The 27976-nt window shown below is 36.9% G+C and overlaps 1 protein-coding gene across 14 annotated transcripts in view; it reads right to left on the bottom strand.

Annotated features, from left to right (window-relative positions):
* Nucleotides 1-27976, bottom strand: part of SCAF8 (SR-related CTD associated factor 8) — a 200964-nt gene that overhangs the window by 104553 nt on the left and 68435 nt on the right. For 12 of the 14 annotated variants that reach the window (XM_088795355.1, XM_088795354.1, XM_088795350.1 and 9 more), the window contains 8 exons: nt 26450-26550; nt 23647-23760; nt 22495-22651; nt 20298-20431; nt 18581-18722; nt 16845-16913; nt 14020-14238; nt 11808-13260 (listed from right to left, as the gene is read on the bottom strand). In XM_088795355.1, the coding sequence (XP_088651481.1) occupies nt 11822-13260; nt 14020-14238; nt 16845-16913; nt 18581-18722; nt 20298-20431; nt 22495-22651; nt 23647-23760; nt 26450-26550 (2375 nt within the window). In that variant the 3' untranslated portion in view covers nt 11808-11821. Of the gene's footprint in view, nt 1-11165; nt 13261-14019; nt 14239-16844; nt 16914-18580; nt 18723-20297; nt 20432-22494; nt 22652-23646; nt 23761-26449; nt 26551-27976 lie in introns of those variants that run through there. The other 2 variants (XM_019749249.3, XM_019749245.3) reach the window with 1 other exon arrangement.

Genomic DNA, 27976 nt, shown 5'->3' on the forward strand with positions numbered 1-27976 from the left:
CACAGGAGTCCCTCTCCTAGGGTGTCAAAGATTTTAAATTACAGATGAAAGCTGCAAGGTCAGGGGGCTATGTGCAAGCCAGGGACAAGGACACTAAGGTCTCAGCAGTTGAGAGAGGTCAGTCAATTCCAGACTGCGCTCTGCGTAGAGAGGAGAGGGTGGGAGGACCAAGTCTGGCGCAGGCACTGACAGTTCTATTCTCCTTGACCAGTTCAAGGTGTAATATTAAAGAAGGCCCCAGGGTGTCTATCCGGCTGCCTGAGCAGCAGCGCCAAGAAATTTTCCTTCCTGGGCTGAACCCCAAAACCAGGTACAAGTCTTGGTTTTTTGGTTGTTTGGTTGGTTGGTTTGAGCATCATCCCAGAAGGCCTACTGCTACGCATGTCAAATACGTACCCTTAGTACTTGGCGAGTCAAACATGCTGTCTTTACTCTTATGAATCTCTCCTGTGCCTACTGGCTCGATGAAACCAACCACTTTACTCTGAATGGATCAGCTTGATAAAACGGAGCGTAGAATAGTGGGCCACCAATTAGAACATCCAAGAGTATGCCCATAAAATAGTCTTAAAAAAAGTCACAAAATGGAAAAACAGAAGAAAGGTGGCTTCTTATCTGAACACTGACTCTAAGACACAGGTCAACGGGGGCGCGTGCCCACCCAGCTCGGCACAGCTCGCGGGCACCTGGCCCATGTCTTCTCTCTGAAGTCTCGTTTGGCCTCAATTCACTTTCAGCAGCTTCGGGCCCAGCCGGTCTAAAGAAAGAAAGTGAACCGCAATGCTGATGCTGGGAAGGTCACGGGCAGCAGCTGGAAGGAGTGCTGCTGGGCTACAATACATCAGAAGATGAGTCAATGACTCAAAAACGATGTGAAGCTAGTACTTTTTATTTTTTTAGCCAGCAATCAGAAACATTACTGCTTTAAAAATTACAGGTGGCTCTTGCCCACTCTCATTCTCTGACACTATTTAGTACTGAGTATACATTTCTTATTAACTTCTCGTTACTGGAGCATTTGAAGGAGTCATTTTTCTCATGAAGACTGTGTTGGCCCTGATGAGAAAACACCAGGCTTTAAGGCCCTAGTCCCTAAGAAGTACAAGCGTGGTAGACAGCGATAAAACTCAAATAAAGAGAGAAAAAAAAAAGTTATGGTTTTAAGTTGTCTAATTCCTGAGAGACTATTCAAGAACCATCATAAAAACATAGAAGAACATCTACACGACTTGGTTCTTTGAGGAGAAGCTATCAAATACATATACACATATGCACGTGTGCATATCTATACACACACACACGTCTATTTCCAATTGAATTGTATTAGATTAGAAACTATTTTGAAATGTTAAATTAAAAAATGTCAACAGCCCAGAGAGAAAAAGTGAAGTCAGACCTCTACTGAGCAGCAGAAAAATATTTACCATGAAAAACCAACCTGGCTCGGCCACTCCCAGCCAGGACAGGTGCTGTTTGAGGTGCCTGAGTTGGTGTTTGACAAGAAACCCAGAAAAAGGGCAGCTCAATAATCACTTTCTTTTCCCACTACCCAACCCCAACCACCTGGAACTACAAAAAGGAATAGACAGCTGTCCAAACTGCTCAAGTAGTAAAGCATTTCCTTAGAAAAGTTCAGAACACCCTATCTGAAAGGACTCAGTGATCAACCACAAAGTTTCGGCCTCGTTCAGGTCTCTGAACCCAGATATCGTGACTGTTTTCAAGACCGGGTTATGCCATTCCTCCATCCTCCTGAAACCATTTCCACCTGACCTTTACTGGTTTAGAAAAGAATCAAGGTCACACCTTGCCTAGGGCTTCTGGGTAGCTAGAATAACCACAGCCGGAGCTCAGGAGATGGTAAGGCTACTGCCATAGCTCCCAGGTTCTCAGGTGACGACGTCCTCCTCCAGAATTTGTCCTTCATCCATGAACATTCCCAACGTTCCCCACTTTTACTACCAGTTAAGCGGAATTGCTTTTGGGGGGAGGAGAATCTTTCTGGCCCTTGGAAAACTGCTATTAATTTAGAAATCAACCTTAAGTCTGTCACTGAGTAAAATGTGCACTACTGATTTTGTGTGCCCAGAATATAAAAGTCATGTTATGAAGAAAACTTAAACACACAGCTTAAATTAAAAGGCTTTGAATTGTGAATTGGGGGCAGGTACACTAGGTACTTAGACATCTCCACGTAAGTCTTACATCTAAAGGTTTTAGTTCAATGAATAAATTTAAAATAACCAATATAGCGAAGAAAGATCAGAGCTGTAAGAGTTTAGAGGATTGTCCCCTTCCAAATTCAGCTTTCTGTATCAAGGTAATAATTAAATTTTACACTGTCCCCTAAAGAACCTGTTATTTCCTTTTTAAAGCTCTGGTAAGAAATTAAAATACTGCTTTACATTTGACACTACAGAAAGCTATGTTTATTGGGGCATTTTGTGATTTCCAATATAACCAGGAACCCTACTACTGTGTTTCCCCAAAAATAAAACCAAGTCGGACCATCAGCTCTAAAGCGTGTTTTGGAGCAAAACTTAATATAAGACCCAGTCTTATTTTAATATAATATTTTACTATAAGACCAGGTATAATATGTAATATAATTATATTTTATTTTAGTATAAGACTGGGTCTTACATTAATTTTTGCTCCAAAAGACGCATTAGAGCTGATGGTCTAGCTAGGTCTCATTTTCGGGGAAACATGGTGTGTCTTCTGAAACTGGCTACTCTTGAGTGACTAGAGATTTCAGAAACAGCAGTAATTAGGCAACTTCACTTTTCTCCCCCAAATAGATCATCTCTTTGGAGAGCTCAAATTTTATTTGACAAACTTACTTTGGAATAAAATGGCTCTAAACATGCTACGCTAATTCTCAGTATCACATAGGAAGGGCTAATAAAATTTGTAAATCATTTTTCTAAACGTGGTTTCCCGTACAGTGGATTGAATCAGACACATTTAAGGAAGTCGTCAGTTTATTTCAATGATTAAGAACTTTTTTTGGCGTGAATATATTCATGGGAAAAGTGTAAATCTTTTTTTAATTTCATATGAATCAGCCTTTTTCAAGTCCCATGTAAAAAGAAAATCTACTCTTAAAACTTGACTTTCTACTTCAACGTATAAAAATATCAGGAATGCTATTTTTAACCACTAAATTGTTGCTGTCTGGACATATTTAGACAATTCACAAAAAGATGCTTTCTAATTGCTCTTCCTGAAATTAGATCCCAGTCATCTCCCCATGACAGGCAAGCCCCTTGGGCCAGCAGGATGCTTGCCACTAGCCAAATGAGTCAGCCAGCTGTTTAAAGGTTGGTGCTGGGGACACACAAATGTAGTTCAAAGTGTTGAGGCTTTGGAGACAGAAAAGCTTTAGAAGACCTATAAAGCTCCAAGAACCACACAACTCCATCCACCTCCCTCTCTCCCCCCCTCCCGCTCCATTTTGGGCTGTAATATTCAAATCCTTGAATTATCTGCAATTAACATACAGCACTGATTTGCATGTCCCAGAAGTCTCTATTAGCCATTACTGTCAATTATATGTGTAACAATAGTGACACCTACATAGTACTTACTACCGTGTTTCCCCCAAAATCAGACCATCAGCTCTAATGTGTGTTTTGGAGCAAAAATTAATATAAGACCTGGTCTTATAGTAAAATAAGACCGGGTATTACATTATATTATATTATACCCCATCTTATAGAAAAGTAAGACCTTATAAACACGGTCTTATAAAAGACCTGGTCTTATATTAAAATAAGACTTGGTCTTATATTAATTTTTGTTCCAAAAGACGCATTAGAGCTGATAGTCTGGCTAGGTCTTATTTTCAGGGAAACACGGTATATACTAGGCAGTGTGCTAAGTGCTCTTCAAATAAAAATCAGGAGAATTCTCCATTCAGAAAGACCTTTTCTCCATATTTAGAAAAGACCTATTTATCCATATAATTTGAATTTTAGTCACATACAAAACTGTTTTTTTTTTACTAGATCAAATAGATTTTACTAACTCTATGAAAAAAATTAAGAAATGTATGAAGGTTATAATACCAGATGAATAAAAATTGTGAACTGGTGACCTGGTTAAAAAAAAAAAGCAACCTACTTCTAATAAACCACTGAAGTGGCAAAATGACAGACATATCACTTACTTAAGAGGAAATTGACATGAATACACAAAAAGGAAAACGCTAATACTATTAATAAAAAATGAACAATAGAAACAAAACGTAAAGACACACTGCATATTTTCAGTTAGGCTATATTTAATGAGGTCTAAAAAACCCTCCACTTTTAAAAAGTCAGCATTTTTTTCATGCAAGGGTACTTCACAGTAAATAGACTAATATTATTGGATTTTCTTTGCAAATTCCTTTAGTTGGAAGTATTACGAAAGAAAAATAAAAGTATGGGCATTGCAAATTCATTTAAAAAGCTAGGCAGTGCTATTGTATTTAACGGTTTGTAATACTTGTATTAGGGATTGAAATTTGATTGTTGTAACATCCAAAGTAATTTAAAAATGGAATTTCATAGATGTTTTCTCACTTTAAAATGTACTACCTTTCCCACGGTATTTCAAAATGCAAAAGGTCTATTTATTGAGATTTAAATAGTTAATACAATTTAGTCACAGGCTATTACGAATTGTGTCCTCCAAAGTTATGTTGAAGTCCTAACTCCAGCCCCTCAGGATGTGACCTTATTTGGAAACACGGTCATCACAGATGTAATTAGTTAAGATGAGGACACACTGGAGTAGGGTGGGCCCCTAATCCAGTATGAGTGGTGTCCTTACAAGAGGAAGATTTAGACACAGACGCACACAGAGCGAAGTTGATGTGAACAAACACGATGAAAGACGGGACAGAGGCAGAGATTGGAGCGATCGCCCAACACGCTAGGACCCCAAGGACTCTGAAGAACATCTGGAAGAGGGAAGAAAGGATTCTCCTCTGAAAGAGAGCGGGCCCTGCCAACACCCTGCTTGCAGCCTTCCAGCCTCTGGAACTGGAAGAGAGTGAGTTGCTGTTGTCCTGGCCCCCCAGTTGTTGGTATGTTGGTACAGCAGCCCTGGGAAACTAACTGTACCAACCATATAAAATCTACCTTTCCAAAGGAGCACTGTGAGAGCACAGCACTGCTCTGAAGTCAGCAAAGCCTAGGTTCAAACACCATGCAAATCAAAAGCTGAGTGACCATGGACTTCTTTGAGTTTGCTTCTTTATTTGTAAAGAAGAGGTAACAAATCCTACCAAACAGTGCATTCCTGAAGATAAATTATGTAGAATGTCTGTGATACAGAGGTTAAAAATATTAAGTCTCTCCAACCCCAAACCCTTTTCTGCCTGTAATGAGAATTCATTTTAACCTGTGCTCATAGATTATTTGGCTAACAATGCAGAAAGCAGTATGAAAACAGAAAGCTATAATTAAAATATTATTAAACAAATTTTACCTAACTGAAGCCCTTTACAGATTACTACTTAGAAATCTCTAAACCCTTACCCTGGGTGGGACCAGTGATATAATGTGATGTTTTTCAGAACCTTCTGAAATGGTAAATGCTACCCTCTCCTATCTTAAAAGGCTCAAAGTAATTTCAATCATCACAGAAGGAAAGATCAGTTCCTGAACAATAGTTATCCTGTCATACTTTCATAAATTATTTTATTGGTTTAATACAAGTCTGATTTTACTAATATTCTTACTAATATGTAAACTGACCCGAGTTCAGTAATAAACACAAGACTCATGTTATTAAAAAAAAAACGATTGTTCAAATGCAAGAACATTTTATTTCATGTAATAATCATAACAGAAGCAAAACAATAATTACCTTCGGCAAGATTAGTGGAAATAGGAGTATAACTCACAACGGTGATAAACATTTCCCCTGATGTGTGGACCAGGCAGTAATACGGCCACAATATTTAGAGTCAACTGTCCAAAGACTCTGGAAAGGAGATCAAAGGCCAGCAGCATGACGTGCTGTGGATTTAATCTTATATAAATCTAAGTTTAGTGGGTTGCACAGAAGACTTGAAAAGAAAGAAAACCTAGAGTCAGGTGCTATATTCTAATAAAAGAGAATAACTGCAAATGATCCACTGCCACCAAAACAAAGTCTAATCTCTAAACCCTCTGAATTCATGTGGTGAATAAAGACTAACAGTGAATGTTTACTACGTGTAACTCTACATCTCGCATTTCATTCAAGGCATGGAATATTCCCAATGTAGGAGTTTTGTACACAACGAAACGCGTACTAAATTCTGACTAGACATACAGTGGTTATCAATGCCAAATTTTAGAAAGGAGCTGCCGAAGCCACAACCTAAAATATACATTTGCAATCACTGCACGGACTGACTATATGCATTAAAACACTTTAAAGAATAAAAAAATTCTGAAATTTTATTTAATTTGTGGGAAAAGGTATTTTCAAAAAGAAATCTTATTTAAAATCAAGGCAACAGAAACCTGCCTCCAACACAGTGAGTTATTAAGGAAATAATAGTATTATGCGTGGTTATGACCTTAAGAAACACAAATGCTGTAGACAGAACCTAAGAAAATGGAGCTTCAGGGCTTGTTCAACTACAGGAAAAGAAGGCAACCCCATAAACTTGTAAAAACGAAAACACAACCTAAGTCTAGTGTTTACCTGCAGCCTTACCCTATAAGGATAAGCCTAGTTGGGCTGTTCAAGTTTGTATTTTTTTGCACCAATTTATTTGCCTTTTCTAAAGAGAAGAGGAATTACTAGTTGGTGAGCCTATGCCATGTGTGCCATAGGTAGTACAGACTTAATTTTTGAACTGAATAGACCTGGGTGGGTTTCAATCTCTGCTCAACTATTTACAAGCTACGAGACCTTAAATTTGTGACTTAGGTTTCTCGTTAGTGAAATAGATACTGAAATAACAACTACCTCACAGGACGGTTATAAGGATTCTATTACACGGGTTATAAAATTATTCCAGTTCTTGTCACAGTACATATCCATTCAATATTAGCTAATATCAATAATAATTTTTAAAATGTAACCCTGCAGATTAGCTGTTACGAAATAATGCTTAGAGGTACAGTAATTTGTTCAAAGACATACATCTTGCAAATGTTAAAGTCAGTTTTGAAAATCCAATAAAATCTGTGCTCTCTTAAAAAGCGTTCCAATATTGTTAGTCTTGCCCTCTGTTCTTCCAGCTTCCACAACTGGTCTTTTACAGAAGGAAAAACTTACAGACTCATGGTAATTAAACGCCGGAAATGTCCTTAAAATCACTAAGCCAATGGGCAGCAAACTATTTCAACACAGACAAACCCAACTGATAGTCCTTGCTTGGAATAATGGGTCAAAAAGAAAACTGGAGGGCTAGAACGAGAAGGACTTGACGATTCTGAAAAAGGAAGAGAAAGAAGACAAAACAATGACAGGCTGCCTGGGACAGGACGGTCATTGGGGGAGGGGAAACTACACGGGTCAACCAGGGGTCCCTAGCTGCCACTGCTACGCAAGGGTAATACGTTCATTAAACTCAGCTAATTCCCACTGAATTCAGGGTTCAAAGTCACAAGTTCCAAGTTCACGCTGTCCCATCCCCTGAGCTCTGTGCATAAGCACTCTCAGCTTCTTTCGCTACAGGTCATCCCACCGTCTGACGTTTCTTGCACAATGTAAGTTAGCCGATTAGCACATTCTACCTCTTGCTATATTATATACATAACAATCACTTAGCATACTGGCTCTCTATCTTGATTAGAACAAGGCAGAGTAATTCTAACCATACATGCAGGATGAAGAGTCCCCTGAAAGAAGAGAGAATTAAGTACAGAAGAAAAATGTCTGAGCAAAGCGCATGCCAAAATAAACTGATTTGAATTAGTTTTGTTTGTTTTTTTTAAGGAGGGCGCAGCTCACAGTGGCCCAGGCGGGGATGGAACCAGCAACCTTGGTGTTATCAGCACCGCGCTCTAACCAGCTGAGCTAACCAGCCACCCCTTGAATTAGCTTTTGATGTGCAATCCACATCTAAGTAGTTATACATCTAAGTAGTAACATCACTTCCAGTCCCTGATGTTTTTTTCTTCAGAAATGGAAAATAAAAATTTGCCTACAACTTTAAGTTATAGTTTAAAAGACGTTTTATATAAAACCACGTCACCAATTCAAGGAAGCAGAAAAAGGAAACAAAAAAAATCAATTAAAGGAAACACTTATAATTCTCTGCCACATTGCAATCTTTATAGCATACAATTTAGTTTATTTTGCCTATCTTAAAAATGAGTACAAAGATATTGCTCTCCTTTTCTAAATTATGGAAAATATTTTAAAACATTAGTTTTCTTTCTGAGAGTAAAATGCCCTTAAAACATTTTATTACTATAGTACCCAATAAAGTACTAATGATAAAGGCACATAGATATAACAAAATTACCGTAATTGAATACTAAAATTTTCCTTTTGATTAAAAGGTTGTGCCCATCTAAGATACATATTTAAAGTTTAACGAAGACCCTGTTTCTTTGATTCTAAGACACTTTTTACATTTTGACATTTCTGAATTAGGGATGGGCCAGTCTTATAATCACTGGCATGTCATATTGGAAGCATTTTTTATTTATAAATGGGGCTTCTAACAATCAATAGAACCTTAGATCTGATGAACTATGGTGTTTATAAAAAAACACTTTTTCAAATTAAGAGGTCACTTTTTCTTTTTAAATGTAATACAACTGTCCCACACCCGAAACAACCCTAAATGTGTAGCTCCATAAACTATAATCTTTTACATGAGTGAAAAATGGCCAATAAATTTAATGAAATAACTAAATTATTAGGACAAAAGAAACCACTCTGGTAAGAATGTGATAAAATAATGAACAAATTTTATCAAATATTACATAATTTTCAGAATTTTAAGCAAATAATTTTATATTATTCCATCTTCCAATGCTTTCTAAGTATTTGTCCCCCCTATATATTAAAGGAAAACTAGAATAAAGGCGTATTCCACCTATAATGTGCTGCAGATAAACACTACTTCAGTATAAAGTTAAGTTTCTGTAATATAAATGATCAAAGCACAGTATATGCACTTAGGCTAAGGACAGAAGCCAATGTTTACTGAAATGTTTAAAGACATAAAAAGCATTTAAAAATTAGTTACCTAATGTCTATCGATACTGCAGTGCACTGATACTGCAGAAAGCCACATCATTCCCCCTCTCTCTCTGACAAATCACAAAGCCAAACACCGAGTGGTTTGGAGTCTAATGCAGCTACTGCCTGCAACACTTTAAATCATTTTATTACACTGGTTAGGTTACTCCTTGCGTATTTCTAATTGCTAGCATTCGAGTGACAGCACTGTGACCAAAAGCATCAAAAACATGATAGGTCCTATGTCAAACTTATCAAATAAAGCAATTTCTTCTCTTCATCATTAAAATCTGGTGAATATAAATACCAATTTTGGGAATTCAGTATGCGAATGAATAATATTCTTTCACTTAATTATTATACAACAAAACAAAATAAGGACAGCGTGAGAACAAGTAGACATAATCTTTTTCAGTTACGTTTGGAGTGTCCCATATTTCCAAGATGGGTTTCTAGATTCCGTACTGGCAACTGATTAAGAAACTTACACCACCACAATTTTCAAACCAGTGCAGTACTTGCGTATGTTTTGTTTTCAATTATGCACAAGACGGCCCAACAGTGATTAAAAAGCTTGGGAACAACTCAATGAAAAGTCTCACATTCTTTCACATTCCTCAATCCAAGTGAATGTCACTTCATTTTAATAGTAAATGCAACTAAAGTAGTTTGAGAGATATCCCCGCCAATATAATTTCCATACATTAAAACTTTGTACCATTGTCAGTTTCCCCCGTTACCCTAAGGAAAAGATCTGAAACAACTCACATTACTGAACTGAAATTCCTTCAAAATAAACACCAAATTCCTACTCTCATCCACTTTTTCAAATAACAAAATAAATAATGTACTATTTCTATTCAGAACCTGTAAGAAAAAAAAGACTTTATTTCTGGCCAGGAACCTTAGAGCTCTTACAGCTCTGTAGATCATCAGAGGTAATAAAAAACATCCAATTTTAAATAGCTGGTGTGCTCTTACCATTTGGGGGTCAGGGTAAGAGGGGGGTGGGTATGGGGGCTTGACAAATGTAACTTTAAAATTCTAGATAAACTGAGAAAATGATGAATTGTTGGAAATGCAGTGGAAACAAAAATGACTATTCATAGGACCAAATGAAAGCCTTCATTAGAAATGAAAATACACCAATGGTTTCATATATATATATATATATATACATACACACACATATATGTAAAACCCAAAGGAAAAACAAACAACAAATAAATGAAAATTAAAACAAAAATAATAAGCAAATGGGAAACCAAGCCCCAATTTTTCTGCTACTCTGTTTACCTTGGAGATTAACCTGAACAATGTGACCCAGAGCCTACAAGACTCACGGTGGACACTGTGCTCCTGGTACAAACTAATGTCTGCAGACCCCTCACCACCACTATACGTTTTGTGCAAGTAAGATATTCCCTTCAGCAAGTGACTGGCAAGCACTTTAGTACTAGCACTATCTATGCAGAAGAACAAATAGTGTGAAACAAAGCAATGCAAGTATTTATGTCAAATTTGGCTCCATGCGAAATCTGGCTTCATGCTGAACTATATTAAAAAATAAAGAATTGCCAAACCAAAGTGTTTCTTTACAGTATTTCTTATTTTACCTTCATAAAGGCTAAGAGCTGTAACTATGAGCAATGTCAATTAGTCAAATTTTTCTAATTTTCTATCCAGTTGTAAAGAATATTTTATTATCTAAACTATCAACTTTCTGTTTTTCTCTGTATGTGCATGAATACAGAGAAACCAAAAAAGCCTATATAACTGATACAATAAACACACACAGGTATTACATACAAACTAATGCAACTGCATGATTTTTATATTAAAGTACATATTTTTGCACCACACAGTTCTTCATTTTGTTATTAAGAGCAATAGAAAACTTCTGCAACTAGGCACATGCTGCTAATGATCCAGGGTTTTAAGAATTTGTAGGTTAAAAAAATACAATTCCTAGAACACTGTTATCAAACAAATAAGTTTTATTGGCATCTAAAAACAAAATTCACCCAACATTGAAACGTACTTTAATATTTATGTTGTTGTTTTCTTGTTTCTTTTTACTCACTGCAGTATGAGGAACAAATGACAAACACTTACTTTGGAGAAACAGAGACCATAGTGTAGATTTTACAAAATCACTTTTTAAAATCTCTGTATTGTGCTCCTCAAATTATCTAGAGCCAGTCTTTGCATAAAATATCACAGCTTTGTCTGTTACCTTAAAATTCTGCAGCAGCCTAAAGATATGGGTAAGATATACCACCACTGGCTACTCTGAAATATATCTATTACCATATCTGACCTAATGGTAGTATCTAAAAAAACGCTTTCTTCCATAGGAAGTCTCTGACAAGCTGTTATTCATTTCCTTGAAGTTAAAAGAATCTGGGGGCAACATTTATCAGAAAAATAAAAAAATGTTTACCTACCATGTTCATATTAAGAACAATGTCTATACAAGTCAGTTGTACAATTATTTTAAGAGAAAGGTGAACATGAACATCAGATTAACTTAATTCTGGCAGACACAGTGAACAACTAGGGTCCAGTCAGCCATTAAGCGATTACAGAGAGATGACAACTTTACAAAAGGTATCTTTTACCTACTGAGTGATGATTATGTCCCCTCAGTTTCTGTGCTTTCTACCACTGGTTCACTTTCTATATCAGCAACTGTGTCACTCTTCTCCTTGTTTATGTCACTTGAAGATGTCAGTTTCTCATAAAGTTCAGGATCATTCTGCACTGGTAAAGGTGGTGGTGGAGCATGTCTCTCGGTATTTTCACCATTAACCTGAGGCACATTATCACCTTTTCGTTGAGAAGTGGCCCCTTCAAAAAAATCAAAAACCCGAGCATGAGGGGGGACCCAGGTGTTTTGAATCCTATCTCGTCCAAGACGATTTCCATTAATTTCTCTGCAGAAATCAAAATCTCTGTCATCCCTATCCCTCTGCCTCTCCCAGGGTCTTCTGCGGTCATCAAAATCTCTGGGAACTTCTTGTCCAAATCCTCTGTTCCAAGGACCACTTCTAGGATCGAATCGATAGTTTCCGGCCCGAAATCTGCCTCTTTCTTCATGCAAGCCTTTCGGGCCAGCAAAGACAGGTAGGACTCGATGCTCTCGCTCATCAAAATCTCTGTGCCCCCAAGGCTTCTCTGGATTAAAGCCAAAGTGATCTCTTCGACCAAGGTGCTCCATACCTGGCCTCACGAGATTCTCTCTGATATCCACGGGCGGTCTTCCAAAATGATCCCTACCGTCTAATGGAGGCCTTCCAGGACCTTCTCTTGGATCCACGGGCCGTCCAACCATCTCCCTAACATCCACAGGAGGAGGTCTACTCATGCTTTCCCTGGTTTCTATGGGAGGAAACCGGTAATCTCTATCTCCTTCCTGTTGAATGTTATCATTCCCGAGTGGTATCCTTTTTTCTGGATTATTGTCTATACTTTGCCTTCCAGGAACTAGAAAAGGTCTTTCTGGCTGACTAAAAATATCTCCTGGAGGAAAAGGCCCACGGGGTGGATGAAGGGCTGAATCAAGTACCGACGGGGGAGGGATTGCTCGCTGCGGTGGAATTCCCGGCTGCAGCAAAGGAAACCGTGGTCCAGGCGTCTGCGGTATGAGTCCCGGACGGAGGTCTAACATCGGCATCATGGGCATCCTTTGACTGGAGAGACTTAAAGGGGGTAAGTTTTGAGGCCCAGCTGGTGGCTGTGTTCCCAAAAGTCCAGACGTATTTGGGATATTTGGTGGCTGTACTCCTATAAGTCCAGAATTGTTAGGGATATTTGGGGGGAGCACTCCCAAAAGTCCAGAACTACTCGAAACAGCTGGTGGCTGTATTCCCAAAATTCCAGAGTTATTTAGAATATTTGGTGGCTGAGGTCCAATAATCCCAGAACTACTGGAAACGTTAGATGGCCGGACTCCAAGAATTTCAGAATTACTTGATACATTTGGTCTCTGAACTCCCATAATTCCAGAATTGCTTGTCACATTTGGCGGCTGTCCTAACATTGCAGAGCTACTTGAAATATCATTTGGAATCACTAAAATGGAAAGGAGAAAAAAACAACACAAAAAAGAATCATTCTGGTATGAAAAAGAAACTATATTTGTAACTATTAATGCTATAATTTCCAGCAGTTAGCTTAGAATTAATCAGCCATTTGTATCCCCAAAGAATCGAGGTACATTAGATACAAAATAAAAATCAAAACTAAAGTTATTACCATGTATAGTGACATCTAAATATTAAAACATATGTGAGACTGTTATTTTAAAATCTTTACATGATCTTTTAAATTAACAAAAATATCAAATTTTGTACTGATTCTCCACCTTTAACAAAAGTCTTTCTAAAGCACAAACAATTCTTAATATACTAACAGTGGTGCCATGAAAAAAGGACTTGCTGCTTTCAAACAACCCATTTCTCTTCTAGACCTGGCTCGATAAATACCTGGTAGAAGTAAGTTACTTATACCTGGTACTTGTTCATTTTCTCATTCTGTAAGTATACACACTTTGTGCAATCTTATGTTGATCAGCAACACATTAAAGCAGTCCCAATAGGCCAAAAAAAGACAGGGAGAGAGTCTCAATAGAAAGGCGCCAAAATCTACACTATCCTGAACAGAATGCCAAATTTGTTTTTAGGAGATAGTGATCTCTTTTTAAAAATCGCAACATTTCAAACATTTGCGCACTGAACTGGTTACAAATGCACGGCACCTCAGAATTAAACACCACTATAGAGAAGTACTGCGTATAATTTAACTGTGGATTCTGAGGATTTTTTTTTTTACCTGCTCTGGTGTTTTCACCAGAAGGAAGCTGGTGGTCTATAAGATGAGGTACTTTTTCTTCAGGCTCTGCTTGTTTAGTTGGAGGATTAAAAACATTTCCAGCTGCCAAAGCAGAAGTAGCAAGACTGCTGGGAACAGAACCACCTGGTAAAACAATGCTACCAAATCCAACATCTTTCACAGTTTCTGGAGTCATGGATAATGGCGGCTGCACTAAAGCTGTTTAAAGAGGGAGAAGATATATTTCAGACTTAATTAACTAATCAATTCATGTGCTAAGTTAAAATATTAACCATGACTAACAATGGCCTTGCCAAAGTTTTAAAGGACTTCCTATCCTTTCTCCCCAATTGTTTGGTAAGACTGCTCAGTTAACGTGACATACAGTAAGTCCTCACTTAAAATCGTCAATAGGTTCTGTGACGTTCAGTGAAACAACATATAACAAAACCAATTTTCCCACAGGCTAATTGATATAAACAAGAGTTAAGTCCTAGGGGATCTCATAAACGTTATAATGAAACGATGAATGAGAAGATGTTATTCGAGGACCTACCATATAGGAATTCTCTTCTGGTCCCTCTATTTCATTTATAATGAAAACTAACTTCTGGCAGCTTGAATGTATCATTTCATAGCATCTCTGTATTAGCTAAAACATTATATAACAACTGATGTGCAAAGTGACAAATGAGTCACCAGAAAGAAGATAAATTCTATTTAGAAAACTTTTTTTAAAATAGGAGAAAAAAATTAGAAATATTCACATAAAAATGTTTAGTAAAATAAGGACCTGTGACTTAAGAAGAAAATCTCAGTAATACAAAAAAAAAATCATAATTTTGCAAGGATGCCAGTACATGAATATCTAAATAAACAGAAATGATTAGTGCAGACTGACAATACAAGAATGAAAATCTGCCGAATCCCCTTGAAATTACAATGGTCTAAGGTTCTTACATTTACTATTTTTTGTCAAATGAGGTTAGAAATTCATCAGATGGGAAGAGATAATAATAATAAGGTGGACTACAAATAAAAAGGTATAAACATTCAAATTAAAAGAATGTGTAGAAAAAAACCCCAAGTGTATAAATCATTTATATGTTATAAAACAGAACTAGAGAAATATAAAATCACAATTAAACTGTTAGAATTTGTAGTGCAATTTATATCACAACACTGTTAAATCATTTACATGGGGCTTTTAGCAACTGTTATCCTCACATTTAATTCCAGTTTACCTGGACGAACTGCTAGCACGTAACCGAGGTATAAAACAGAGGAAACAACCTGGGATCACGCATGGGAATTAGGAGAATTAAATGAGACAGTGAGCAAACAGGAAGAGTACCTAGAGCACAGTGGTATTTCTCTTTCTCTATTAAATTTATTTCAGATTTTTCAAAATGAATAAATTAAGAAGAAATAATTGGGAGATAGGCTCTAGAATGAGTCTCTGTGAATGGTGAATTAAGAAATGGCTTCTGAATATTTTTCCAATTTTCGGAAAGAATAAACAATCTTTCTAATTAACCAACAATATCCAAAAAGAAGAATCCTAATGCTGTCTAAACAGTAAAAAAGAGTAAAAAAGTTTAAAATCATAAGGAAAATGGATTATATCATCAAAAGGTGAGCTATCATATACACTCACTTTAAATAAAGCCCTTTGAGCCAATATTGGGCCAAAAAGTAAGAAGCTCACAAAAACTGATACAGTCATCTCAAAAAGATACTGTCCGAAGATGAGACAAACTGAACTTCAAAAAGAGAAGTGAATGCAATTGCTTGGAACTGAAAATCCATTAATCCATAAACACTGAAGAAAATGAAGGAGGAAGAACTGGAGGGTCAGGGAGAGGAAGAGAAGGGGAAATAAGAGAATTCCTCTCCCCGCTTCAGCCACTGGTTATCACTGGAAATATCCACAGAACTCACTCACTGCCTGGAAAATGGCAGTTACGGGAAAGAATTTAGCACCTACCTAGCTCTGCTGCACAACTGTTATTTCAAGGTAACTAAATACTATTAGTTGATAAAAGTTTTTCTTTATAGAAAAATTCTAGCTAAAAAATATGCAAGGAATTATAAAATTCAAAAGATCATCTCCACTTTGAAACTAATGAAAAGGAGATTCAAGTAATAATGATCAACGGAGGAAACCGCCTGATGCAAATGTGAAGGTTAACTTTTTTACAACCAGGTTCCACTACCTGAGTACTCTGATACATCTTAGTATCATTTAAAGTGGGGAAAGCATGGCTCCTGATGTGACGTAATGTCAAGTCAGCACCCCACCTTTAAGTATTTTTGCCAAAAAAGCTTAAGTGGAATCAAAGCAAATCTTTGGTGCTGAAAACTTCCTATTTACAGGAAATTTAAGGAGATGGAGGAACAAATTCAGTATCACAAAGAAGTAAAAACCCAAATCCATTATTTGGGATCTTGCATATAGAAGTGAGCTGTTTGTTTATTCAGTTAGTTAAAGACATGATGAATTGAAAAAGGAAGGGACGTTAGGTCAGTAGTAATCTATATTATGATATTTAATACATACACACAAACATACAAACATGATATGGGGACTCTTTTGAATTTTGACTAAAATAAACCAATTATAAAAACATATTTTGAGATAACAGAGAAAATATGAATATGGACTGCTGGATGATACTGTTAATTTTTTTTAGAAATCATTTAACAAAAAAGATGCATTTGTGTGAAAACTTTCATAATAAAAAATTAGCAAGAATTCACAAGAATGAGAACTAACACATTAACACCACCATGAATTGCGAAAATTCTGAAAGCAGACCACTCACATGTTGGTACCACTGGGGGAATAGCAGGTGGTGGAACACCAGGTGGAGGGACTGGAGGTGGCATGTAACCTATACAGAAAAAAAAGATCCAAAATTAAATAGTGTAAAAAAGGTTACTTCTTTTAAATCAAAGGTTTTACTAGCTGTAAGAGAAATTCTACATTCTTAAAAAAGTCTTTCATTACTACAACCTCATATCTGTGAGTATATTTTCCATTTTAAAAATTACTTTTATATACACTACCTTACTTGATCCTTAGGGAAGCAGAGAGATCCTTATCACATCCTATTTATTTACTCATTTGTTTAAGTCCCATGGCACTCTCTATGATGCTATAAAATCAAAGGTTAACACAAGCCAGGTAACCCGTTTATACGCTAGCATGCTGACCACACTGGGAATTAAACATTGTATTTCAAGCTGCTGATAACATTATATGCAATAATTCATCTGCAAAACCTGCTACTGTATGTCTTTGATATATATGCTGTTTACCCACTAGATCAGAATACTTTCATTAACCTTGGATGTTACTATACTATGTTTTGAACATTGAAATAAATCTTCAATTTAATATTGGCTGTTTTATGATTTTAAATGTCAAATGATCAAACTATAAAACTGCTTCCTTGCTTTTTAAAAATATACACCAACCATTAAATTCAATTAGAAACAGTGGGTAAAAGTGAGGGGAAAATAAAGATATATGACTTTCAACAAATGAATGACAGACAGACAATAACTTTATAAAGTCTATATGTTATGAATTTTGAAATAATCACTTAAAAATAGCTTCTGAAAAAACTTCAATTTTAAAATCATAAATACAGAAAATATTTGACAAAAGTAATTTCCAAATATTTAAAATATACAAAAAGATAAAATTCTTATTAAAATCTGCACCAATTTTAAATTATGTATTAAACTGTAATTTTAAATTTTATGTTACATGACAAATTACAACCATCCTCAAGCAATGAATTTACTTTTTGGTTTTACTGATATATTTTGGGGAACTCTATTCATGAGTTCAACACTTAAATTATAGAAATCAAAGTACAGTACTTCATTTGTTATACTATGCAAATAAATCATGAAGTTCAAAGAAAAATAAAAAGTTTTTAAAAATCAATATATTCTATTTGATTCTACGCTATATAAGCAATGATTTATATTTCATTGATATGTGATGTTAAATCTATAGCTTGTACGTAGAAACATTGATTTAAGGAAATTTTTGTTTATTAACGATTTATTAGGTCAAAAAACGTACCAATTCAATTACATTTTAACATTTAATTTCTAATGTCAAAATGGAAACCCGATGATTTTTAGGAAGGACAATCTAGATAATCAAATGCATACTTTTTAATGAATGGGTGATAACTGTACAGAACTACAACATAAAGATTTCAACATAAATTTTAAATTATCTGACAAGAGTACTTCAATGATTTTAAAGGACCCCATTTCTTCTCTCTGTCGGTGCTTCTTAACGTGTGGGCCTCCAACAATCTGCACAACCTGGGAACTTGTTAGAACTGCAACTGTTCCCCCTCAGTCCTACTGTAGCAAAGGGTGGCCCAACAATCTGTGCTGGAACACACCTTCCACGTGATTCTAACATGTGCTAAGGTTTGAAAATCAATGCTCTATGTAGTATTTTAACCTGGAAAAAGAACAATTTACATGCTATTCTAAAGAGAATTCCATTAATAAGACGAAAACTCCTTACCAGGAGGTGGTTGTGAAGGGTTAAAACTTGCCCGAAGAAAAGGTGGAGGCATGGGACTGAATCCAGGAGGAGGAACCTGCATTGACACAGGAAATGCTGGTGGGACCAAACTAACTGTAGGCACAGCTGGCGCTACTGGAATCTTTTGTGGACAGAAAAGAAAAAGTCCATAAATCATTTTATCCATCAGCAAAGATTACATCTTGGAACACTTAGAGGTAAATTACTTCTATTTCTTTTTTAAGGGTAACAAATTCCATTACATTAAGTTGCTTTGTTTTTTCCCTTTTGTATACTTGTAAATAAACCCACTTGGGGTAAAAGCAAGGCACTACTGTTCAACAGACAGTACACGCAGCGATTGTGAAATCTGCCTTATATTCACGTGATGTAAGGCAACGGGCACCTACTTGAATAGTGACTATCAGGCTCAATCTTAAATTGTCATCTCCCACTAAGTTTCTAATACGTAGCTATGTTACACAACCAAACCACCATTAGGCAGCATGTCAGCAGGAGCTTTAAAATGACTTGAATTTCTCATAAATTCATTTTCTACTCCTAGCATAAATACCTTTTACTCATCCTAGATACAATCATTCCCAAGTATTTATTTGCACTATGGCTGTACCTCTCCCTTAAATTTCATATTCTATCAACGGTCTCTTCAACATCTTTACTGTCTGAAAGACACTTCAAACTTCTCGTGCACAAAACTGAACTCCCAAGTTCTTTCCAAAACAACTCTTCCTTCCCCGTTTTCTTTCTCATTCTCAGATAATGGTAATCCCATCTTTCCAATTTCTCAGACCCAAAACCTTGCCTCTGCTCTTTCTCACAACTAAAATCTAGTCATGCCACGAAGTCCCTTGGTCGTACCATCAAAATATACCCAGTACCTGACCACTTCTCATTCCCTCCACTGCTAGCATCCTAGTCTGAGCCACCATCACCTCTCGTCTGGATTGCTCCAACTGTCTTTTCACTGGTCTCCATGCTTTCATGAATGGCCACTAATCTATTCTCAAAATAGTACAGCCAGTGCACTCCTTTAGAACTTTAAGCCAGGTCAAGTCACTTCTTTCCAACTCCTCCAAAGGCTGCGCATCTCAGAGTGAAAACCAAAGTCCTCCTAGAGGTCTCCTCTCCTCTAAGCTGCCTCACGCACTGTGCTCTAGCCCACGTGCCATTCCTGGAACACACCAAGCCTGCTCCTGGCCTCCAGCCTCTACACTGGCTCTTCCCTCTGCCTGCAATGCTCGCCAGGCTGGCCAACTTTCATTTGTGGCTCCAGCGTCTCCTTCTCGGTCAAGTACGCCCTGACCATTTTACTTAGGATTGTAAGCACCTGTGCACACTGGTCACCCTACACTACCTTTATCCTTCCACTGTGTCTCGTAAACTTATTTTAGATCTTGTCTCCCATTTTGAGAACAAACGCTCCATAGAGTAGGGATTTGTGTTTGGTTTTTTTTCACTGATGTATCCCAATGTCAGGTGCCTAGAAGAGTGAATGTCACAGAGCAAGCCATCAACAATCATTTGTCCAAGAAATAAACATTTAAATATAAATTAGACCATTTCTTTAAATTTTTTTTTCCAAAAACTGTTTGACTGAGCTCATATTTATTCCATTTTGGACAAGTTCCTCCAAGTTTTATAAAGTAAATACATGAGTAAAACAACACATTCAACAACAAAAACACCCAGCACTAACCTGTAACATAGCAACAGGTGGAGGGAAAACCTCTGCCTGGGTGGTGACCACTGTCTCCTTTTCAACTGGAGTTGGGCTCTGAGTTGTCTGGACCGTCTCTTTAACAGGTTCTGAGCTTTTCACAGTTTCCCACTCTAAACGAAATATTTGAAATTGATTTCCTCTAGATAGCTGCAACTTTTCATTTTATTTCTATGTCCACATTTCATTTCATGCCTGTCTAGGTCCTTCATCTACCCCAGCACATCTGTCTTTAACATGTGTCCACTACTAGAGGTGACGGCCTCGGCTGTGCCCAGATAAATCTGATTAGGGAACTACGGAGTCCAAGGAAGCATCACACGAGACACAAATGAAAGACACAACATATTTAATCTGGAGAAAACACTTAAAGAGGGATGTACTACAGATCTCAAAGGCTGTCTGACATAAGAGGAAACAACCTCATTCTGTATTTTGTCACAAGGTACAAGGGAGACCAACAAATATTAACCCAATACAGAAAATTTTTTCTGGAAATACAGCTTATGCAAAACTCGAATGAAGAAGCTCTGCTGGTTTCTCCAATAGTTGTCCATCCCCCTCAGAGTAAAGCTCAAAGTCATTATGACGACTAGTAAGACGTTGCATGACTTCACCCCTCTGTACCTCTCTGGCTTCGTCTCCTACTACTCACGCCTCACTAATTTGGCTCCAGCCATACTGGCCTCAGGATTTTTAAACAGACTGCACTTGGTGTTCCCTCTATGTGGAATGCTTTTTCCCCAGACACCTGCGCATCTCACCCCTTCAGGGATCACCTGTCTGTTAGACCTTCTTCAACCATTTAAAACTGCAACAGCTTCACACCTATACTGCCTATTCCCTCACTCCCTGATTTTTCTTCTTAAAACTTACCAACATAGAATTACTGTATAGAGTATCTACTTTGTTCATGGTCTAGTTCTTTCCACTAGCACATGAGTTGGCAAACTTTTCCTATATTAAATATTTTAACCTTTGTGGGCCATATGTTCTCTGTTGCAACTACTCAACTTCTCTTGAAAAAAAAGTCATATAAAATAGATAAACACAAGTGAGCATGGCTGTGTTTCAATATAACTCTATTTACAAAATAGGCTGCCGGCCAGCTTTGGCCCAGGCAGCCCCTGTACTACAAGGTGCACTGCACGAAAGACAGGATTTTTGTCTACCTGCCTCACTGCTGTAATCCCAGTTCCTACAACTGTGCCTGCTACACAGCAAGAAGCAGGAGTTAAAATACTTATTAAATGACTGTATGCTCTGGTGGAATATCCATCAAGAAAGAGAGCAACTGATAAGAAGAAAACAAGTGAAAAAGAGTTTGAATATATGCAATGGCCTGAGAACAAAAATATTCTGAAAATTAGCTAAGTATGCTAAAAAGAGCTAAGATGTGAAGAAATAACGAATATATCGTATTTCAATTCTTTTAAAACTTCTTACTGGTTATAACTACTAATCATTTTATAACTGGAATTTTTAAAAATAAAAAAGACAAGTTTTTCAAAAGAGCAGGCCAGATGGTCACTTGGTTATAAGTGAGCATTCTCGAATTGCATGAGTGTGAAACACAACTCCCTAAACTAAGATTCTATTCCTGCCATTCTCAACATGTATACTAACCAAAATCTGGGAAGTTTTTTAAAGAATCTTCTAAAGTACCCAGTTCTCATTTAAACTTGAGGAATTGAAACACAGTAGTACCTCGGTTTTCAAACGTCTCCATTGATGAACATTTTGGCTTACAAATGCTGTAAATTTTATGGATCTATGGTATCATTTGATAGTAAAATTCATGCTAAATTTGCAGTTTTAGGGGTTGATTTTAAAGGTCTGGAATGAATTAATCCATTTTGCATTACTTTCTATGGGAAACCATGCCTTGGTTTTCGAACGTTTCAGAACTCAAACGGTCTTTCCGGAACAAATTATGTTCGAAAACCAAGGCACCACTGCATTTAGTTTTAAAAAGCCTCCATATACAAAATACGCAACTGTATCGAGCAAAACTTTTTAAAAAATGTTTTTGAACACAGTGTTTCATATTTTTTCACTTTTGGGGGTGGGGAAGAATCGGGAAAATAAACACAATTCACTCTATTATGGAAAAACTCTTATCAATTACAACCTTATAAGTGTACTTTCTTAATAAAACTACCCTTAGGGTTCTTACCAGTATTTACAGTTTCCTGATCAATCATGCCTCCTTCTGCAAAACCTTCCAAATCATCCACTTTAACTTTTTCCCAGGGTATATATGTGACTCCAAGATCCACATCCCAGAATTGTTTGTATTCTGTTTTCACACCTTTGTTTAAAGCCCAAGCAATCTATCAGAAATGAAGAGAGAAAAAAGAAAGCTCAGGTATACTGTAAAAACAAGGCAAAACATTAAAAAACATGTAAACACTACAAATACAAATAAAAAATAAAACTAGTTTTAAAAATCAGGTGAATGAGCACAATATCACTGAATAACAGTAACCAAGAAAATTTTCCATGCATTTTCCGTTTTTGTTTGTTTATAAAATAAAACCTGCATTAATAGTGATGGCGTTTGTGAGATTTATTTCTACTTTTTAACTGAAACTTTAAAAAAGGACATTTCCAGAAATAAAACATCCAAATCTACTTTTCACCATTAAAATGTCAAGCTACATTAGCAATAATTAGACTAGTTATTATAATTTAAACAAAATCTTGGTACTCCAGAAAAACAGGAGACCAGTGAACTTTAGTTTACATAAAGAAACTCTCTGCCATAAAATGACAAAGGTATGGGCATGTTAACTCCCTTGAAAGCAGTTATTTTAAAGTTTTTAATTCAGTTGCAGAAGCTAATGTAATAAATTCTCTCCAAATAGCAGAAATGAAATATAAATTAGTCACAAAAAGTAAAACTGGAAAAATACACAGTAAATACTCAGTTTAAAGACGAAGAGGAAAATAAAAATATAAATAAACCCGTCACGAGGGTTGTAGAAGACAAGATGTTAAAAAGTAGAAATAATATAATTAAGGGGGATGATTAGGAAGCATTGGGAAGAAATAAATGAAAGACAAACTAGTAAAAATGAAAAAGGTCTGCTCATAAAATGGTGGTGACCTGGTTGATGAAGAGAACTGTGTATGTGTGTGTGATTTCAAAGCAAGAGTTTGACTAAAGTTTGGTTACTGTTTTACCTACTATCTAATTCTATAACTCAACAAAACTAAAATAATAGATTTCCATTGAGCTTTGCCCAATTAAAAAGAATGAATTAAATACAGGAACATTCTAATAATCCAATAAAACATGAGCATGTACCCCTGCCCCCACTCTCACCTTAATAACCTTGGAACCGATTTTATACGATCCAGAACTAAGTTTCTGAAGAGCCCGAAAGGCATCTTGCCGATGAACCATGCAGACGTAAGCACAGCCCCTGGGAGGAATCATCTGTTGAAACAAATGGTCTCTTTAGCAGGGCTACAAGGAGGACAGTTCATTCTGGCATTTTACAGTTTTAGTGAAACGGAACATTGTCTATTAACTGATATGAACTGTTTTCCCTTTTCTTTGCCCAGCTATGTTTATTGGTTCAATTCATGTACCACAAATTACTTAGTCTTAAAAAAAAAAAAAAAAGCAAAAATTCAAAAGCTAGTTGGGTCTCACTCTAAGCCATGATACACATGTATGTGAAAACTTGACTATCATGTCAGTTAAAGTTTTTCTAATATAAAGAACTATTTTAAAAAGTAAAAATACACACACATGTGTAGCCGACATATTTGAAGGCATACGATTTAGTCATAGTATTATTTTAATTTTTCCAATTATATTGACTAACATTTAAAGAATTTTTGTTTTGGAGAAGTACCTTAACCTTAATATAAAATCTATAATCTACAACAAATGATAAAACTAAAGCACTTCAGTTTTAAAAAACTTAATTTTGTCCAGGTACTTCTGGACATAGGTTTAAAATGAATGGGAAAACTGCCTCAGTGTAAGGATATGAGAGTTTTATTTATAAACTATTTCACTATTCTATAGACTACCAGATCATAAAATTATCCTTAATGTATTAATTCAGAATAACAGTGCATTTGTTTCTTTAAGAACTCAAAAGGTGTTCTCTCACTTTATTATTACTCAACACCTAGTAAGCTCTACTTGTCAAAACAAAAACAAAAACTTCTCCCTCAGTCTTGCTAACATTTCAAGCTACTGTCACTTTAATACCAAACCTTTCAAAAGACAAGTCTCTCTAACCCCTTACATACTTCAACTCTTACGATGTAGATCCAACTCCTTACCAACCCACTGAAAATATTTTTTTCAAACTCACTAGTGACCTACTTAATGCTAAATCTAACAGACTTTTCTCAGTCCTCAAACTCCCCTAAAACCAAGTAACAGCTTTCTAAATCTTATATCAATTTTTCAAATCCCAGATTTTATCACTCAGCCGTTCAGTCCACTTCAGTTCACAAAATAATCTAGTGACTATTATTTGTTGAGTACTATGCTCTTCAAAGGTAATCCAGAGGAGGAGAAAGACAAGGAAAATTAATGCCCAGATTACTATGGCACAAAAAAGACTACGAATGTCATAAGCCACCTGAACATCCAAAATGCTGCTCCGATGCAGGACCTGTTCAGAGCAGTGACTCCTGGCTTTGCATGAGAAATCACCTGTGTGACCACACCTCTTCGATAAGATCCTAAAGATACTGCTCATGGGCATCCCTATTTTTTCAAATGTCACCACATTTCTGATATGCAGCTAGTGCTAAGAACCACTAGTTTAAGGGTAGGAGAAAATTTGAAAAATTTTCAGGTGTTATATGATCATGGATTCTGGACGATAGCTATGTTTTGACAGGTGAAATTTAGAAAGACAAAAAGTAAGAGAAGCCTACAACAGACACTCTTAGGGTGGAGAAAGGAATTGAAATGGCTAAGCTGAAACACTCAACCAATCACCTATTTATTAACCAATCACCATTTATTATCAGTGTGACTCAGGCAAATCACTTAAGTTTACTCACTGGTAAAATAATATTTACTTAACCAGTTTCTTGTAAGCCTCCAAGCAGACATACACAGTTGACAGTAAAATACGAAATGATAAAACTCAATTCAAATAAGGAATGCTATTATTAATACAGAAGAGTCAAATCTGGCCATGTACGGAATGTTGGGCTCTAACACTAGAAAGGAAAACCAACCAACTGCCCAGTAAACAATAAAAAGTCCATAGACATAAAAGTGTAACAATAAAATCAGAAGGTTAATGAATTATAAATCTCCTCAAACAAATAAAAATAAAACATTTCCTTAGTTTTAGCCCCAGGGGAAAATGACAGCCCTTCAGGAAGAAAATATTCAAAGAAGGAGACAGGATGGGGCAAAACCACTAAAGGAATCAAGTTGAGGAGTGAAAGACTTAACTCAGGTTAGTGGAGATGACCTGGCCACACTGGTTTTCTTGCCTAAGGCTTGAGGGGGAAACAGGAAGAGAGGGAGAGGACATGGGCAGAGACTGGGACCCCAACTCCAGTTGTGTCCACACACTACCTACCGTTTTTCCCCCAAAATAAGACCTAGCCAGACCATCAGCTCTAATGCGTCCTTTGGAGCAAAAATTAATATAAGACTCGGTCTTATATTATGTTAGATAAGACCCGTTCTTATATTATAGCAAAATAAGACCGGGTCTTATATTAATTTTTGCTCCAAAAGACACATCAGAGCTGATGGTCCAGCCAGGTCTTATTTTCGGGGAAACAGGGTATGAGCTCATGTGCAGGTGATTCTTCATTTTCTACAAAAAGAGGAATTAAATTAGATCACACATAGGGTTCCTGCTAACTCATACATTCAATGTTTTTAGGAATCAAGTGCTACACTGCTGTAAAACCCCTATGAGTTTTTGTTAGAATTCCATTTAAAAAATTAATCAAGCAAGGCGATAAACAGCAATAGAATAAACACAAACGAAAGTCCAAGGATCCTTGTGAAGCAGTGCTTATAAAGGCAGATACTACTGGGCCAATAAGGACCTGAAGTGACTCTCTGTATGAGTGAAAACCCCGTTCTTTTCTTCACCTTAAACTACTGTTGAACAACTGGTACTTACATTAATGGACTCAATCTGTCCAAACTCTTCAAACAGGTTGGTTAAATCCTGCTGAGTGGCCTTCTTGTCCACCTGCCCGACCCAGAGCGTAGTGCTGCATACTGGCAAGACACAAGAGAGAACCGACCTAAATCACACAGGCAAGTTACTGCTTTCACATCGCTGAGAAAAAAGAACTAATGACAACAGACTAAAATGTAAGATAACAACATACCTGTTAGTTGACATTTGTATCTATTCTATTTAAAAATCAACTGAAATCCCAGGTATCCATTCACATCTATGCCAAGCCACCCTCCTGCGTGTCCCCCGTTCTCAGGCTTGAGGCACACCTGAATCACCTGTGGGTATCTGGGTCCCCCAGATGATGAATGGTGCGGGGTATGACAGAGTGGAAGATGGGAGTTCTCACGTTCCACAGGTAATTCTAAGGTGCAACCAAGTTTCCACACCACTCTTCCCTGCAATCCTATCTGCGTACCGTTTAAGTATTTTTCTGTACTGGAAAGATTAAGTAGATGTTTCGCCCTAATCACGAGTTAAATCTGAAAACCGTATCTTATCCTTAAGGAAATAATAATTTGCAGGAAGATACAAAGAGGAAAAGGCTGAACTGGAACTCCTTCACTGGTTATCATGAAAGACTTGGAAGCCACTTCCCTTTACATATAATATATATATGTATACATAATAAACAAATGCTACACATGAAGCATCTTGTCTCCTTTTAGCTGTACTGTTCGTGCCTCCATGAACATCTCCTTTTCCTGAAGACACTAACTCTAAAAATATTTACAGCTAATTTATTTGTAGAGTTTTAAATACACAGTTGTCTCTTGCACAACATAGGCGTGAACTGCACAGGTCCACTTATAAGTGGGTTTTTTTTCAATAAATACAGTCAGCCCTCCACCTCTCCAGGTTTCACATCACGGATCCAACCAACCACACATGGAAAACAGCATTTTCAATCCCCCACTGGGGAGCTGCAGAAACGGAGGGCCAGCTGGATGCAGTTCTATGCCATTTTACGTAAGGCACTTGAGCGTCCGCGGACACTGGCATCTGCGGATGTCATAGCACCAATCCCCATGGATACTGTAATTACCAGGTTTCCCCAAAAAGACGACCTAACCGGACAATCAGAGCTCTAATACGTCTTTTGGAGCAAAAATTAATACAAGACCTGGTCTTACTTTACCGTAAGACCAGATCTTATATAAGACCCGGTCTTATATTAATCTTTGCTCCAAAAGATGCATTAGAGCTGATTGTCTGGCTAGGTCTTATTTTCGGGGAAACATGGTCAGTTTGGGGGAGTCAAAAGTTACATGCAGATAACTGACTGCACAGGGGTCTGCTCTCCTAACCCCCACATTATTCAAGGGTCAACTGTATTTAGATTTATGTCAGTGTCATTTTTAAAGAACCAGTTTCCAGCTTTTTTATTAGCTTTTATCTATAATAGGGCAGGCCGAGAGCTAATTTAGACCCACATTAAGATGTGACTATTGCCGGGTCTCCACT

This window comes from Rhinolophus sinicus, chromosome 2 (assembly GCF_057876585.1).
Source record: "Rhinolophus sinicus isolate RSI-liver-muscle chromosome 2, RSI-T2T, whole genome shotgun sequence".
NCBI classification, from domain to species: domain Eukaryota; kingdom Metazoa; phylum Chordata; class Mammalia; order Chiroptera; family Rhinolophidae; genus Rhinolophus; species Rhinolophus sinicus.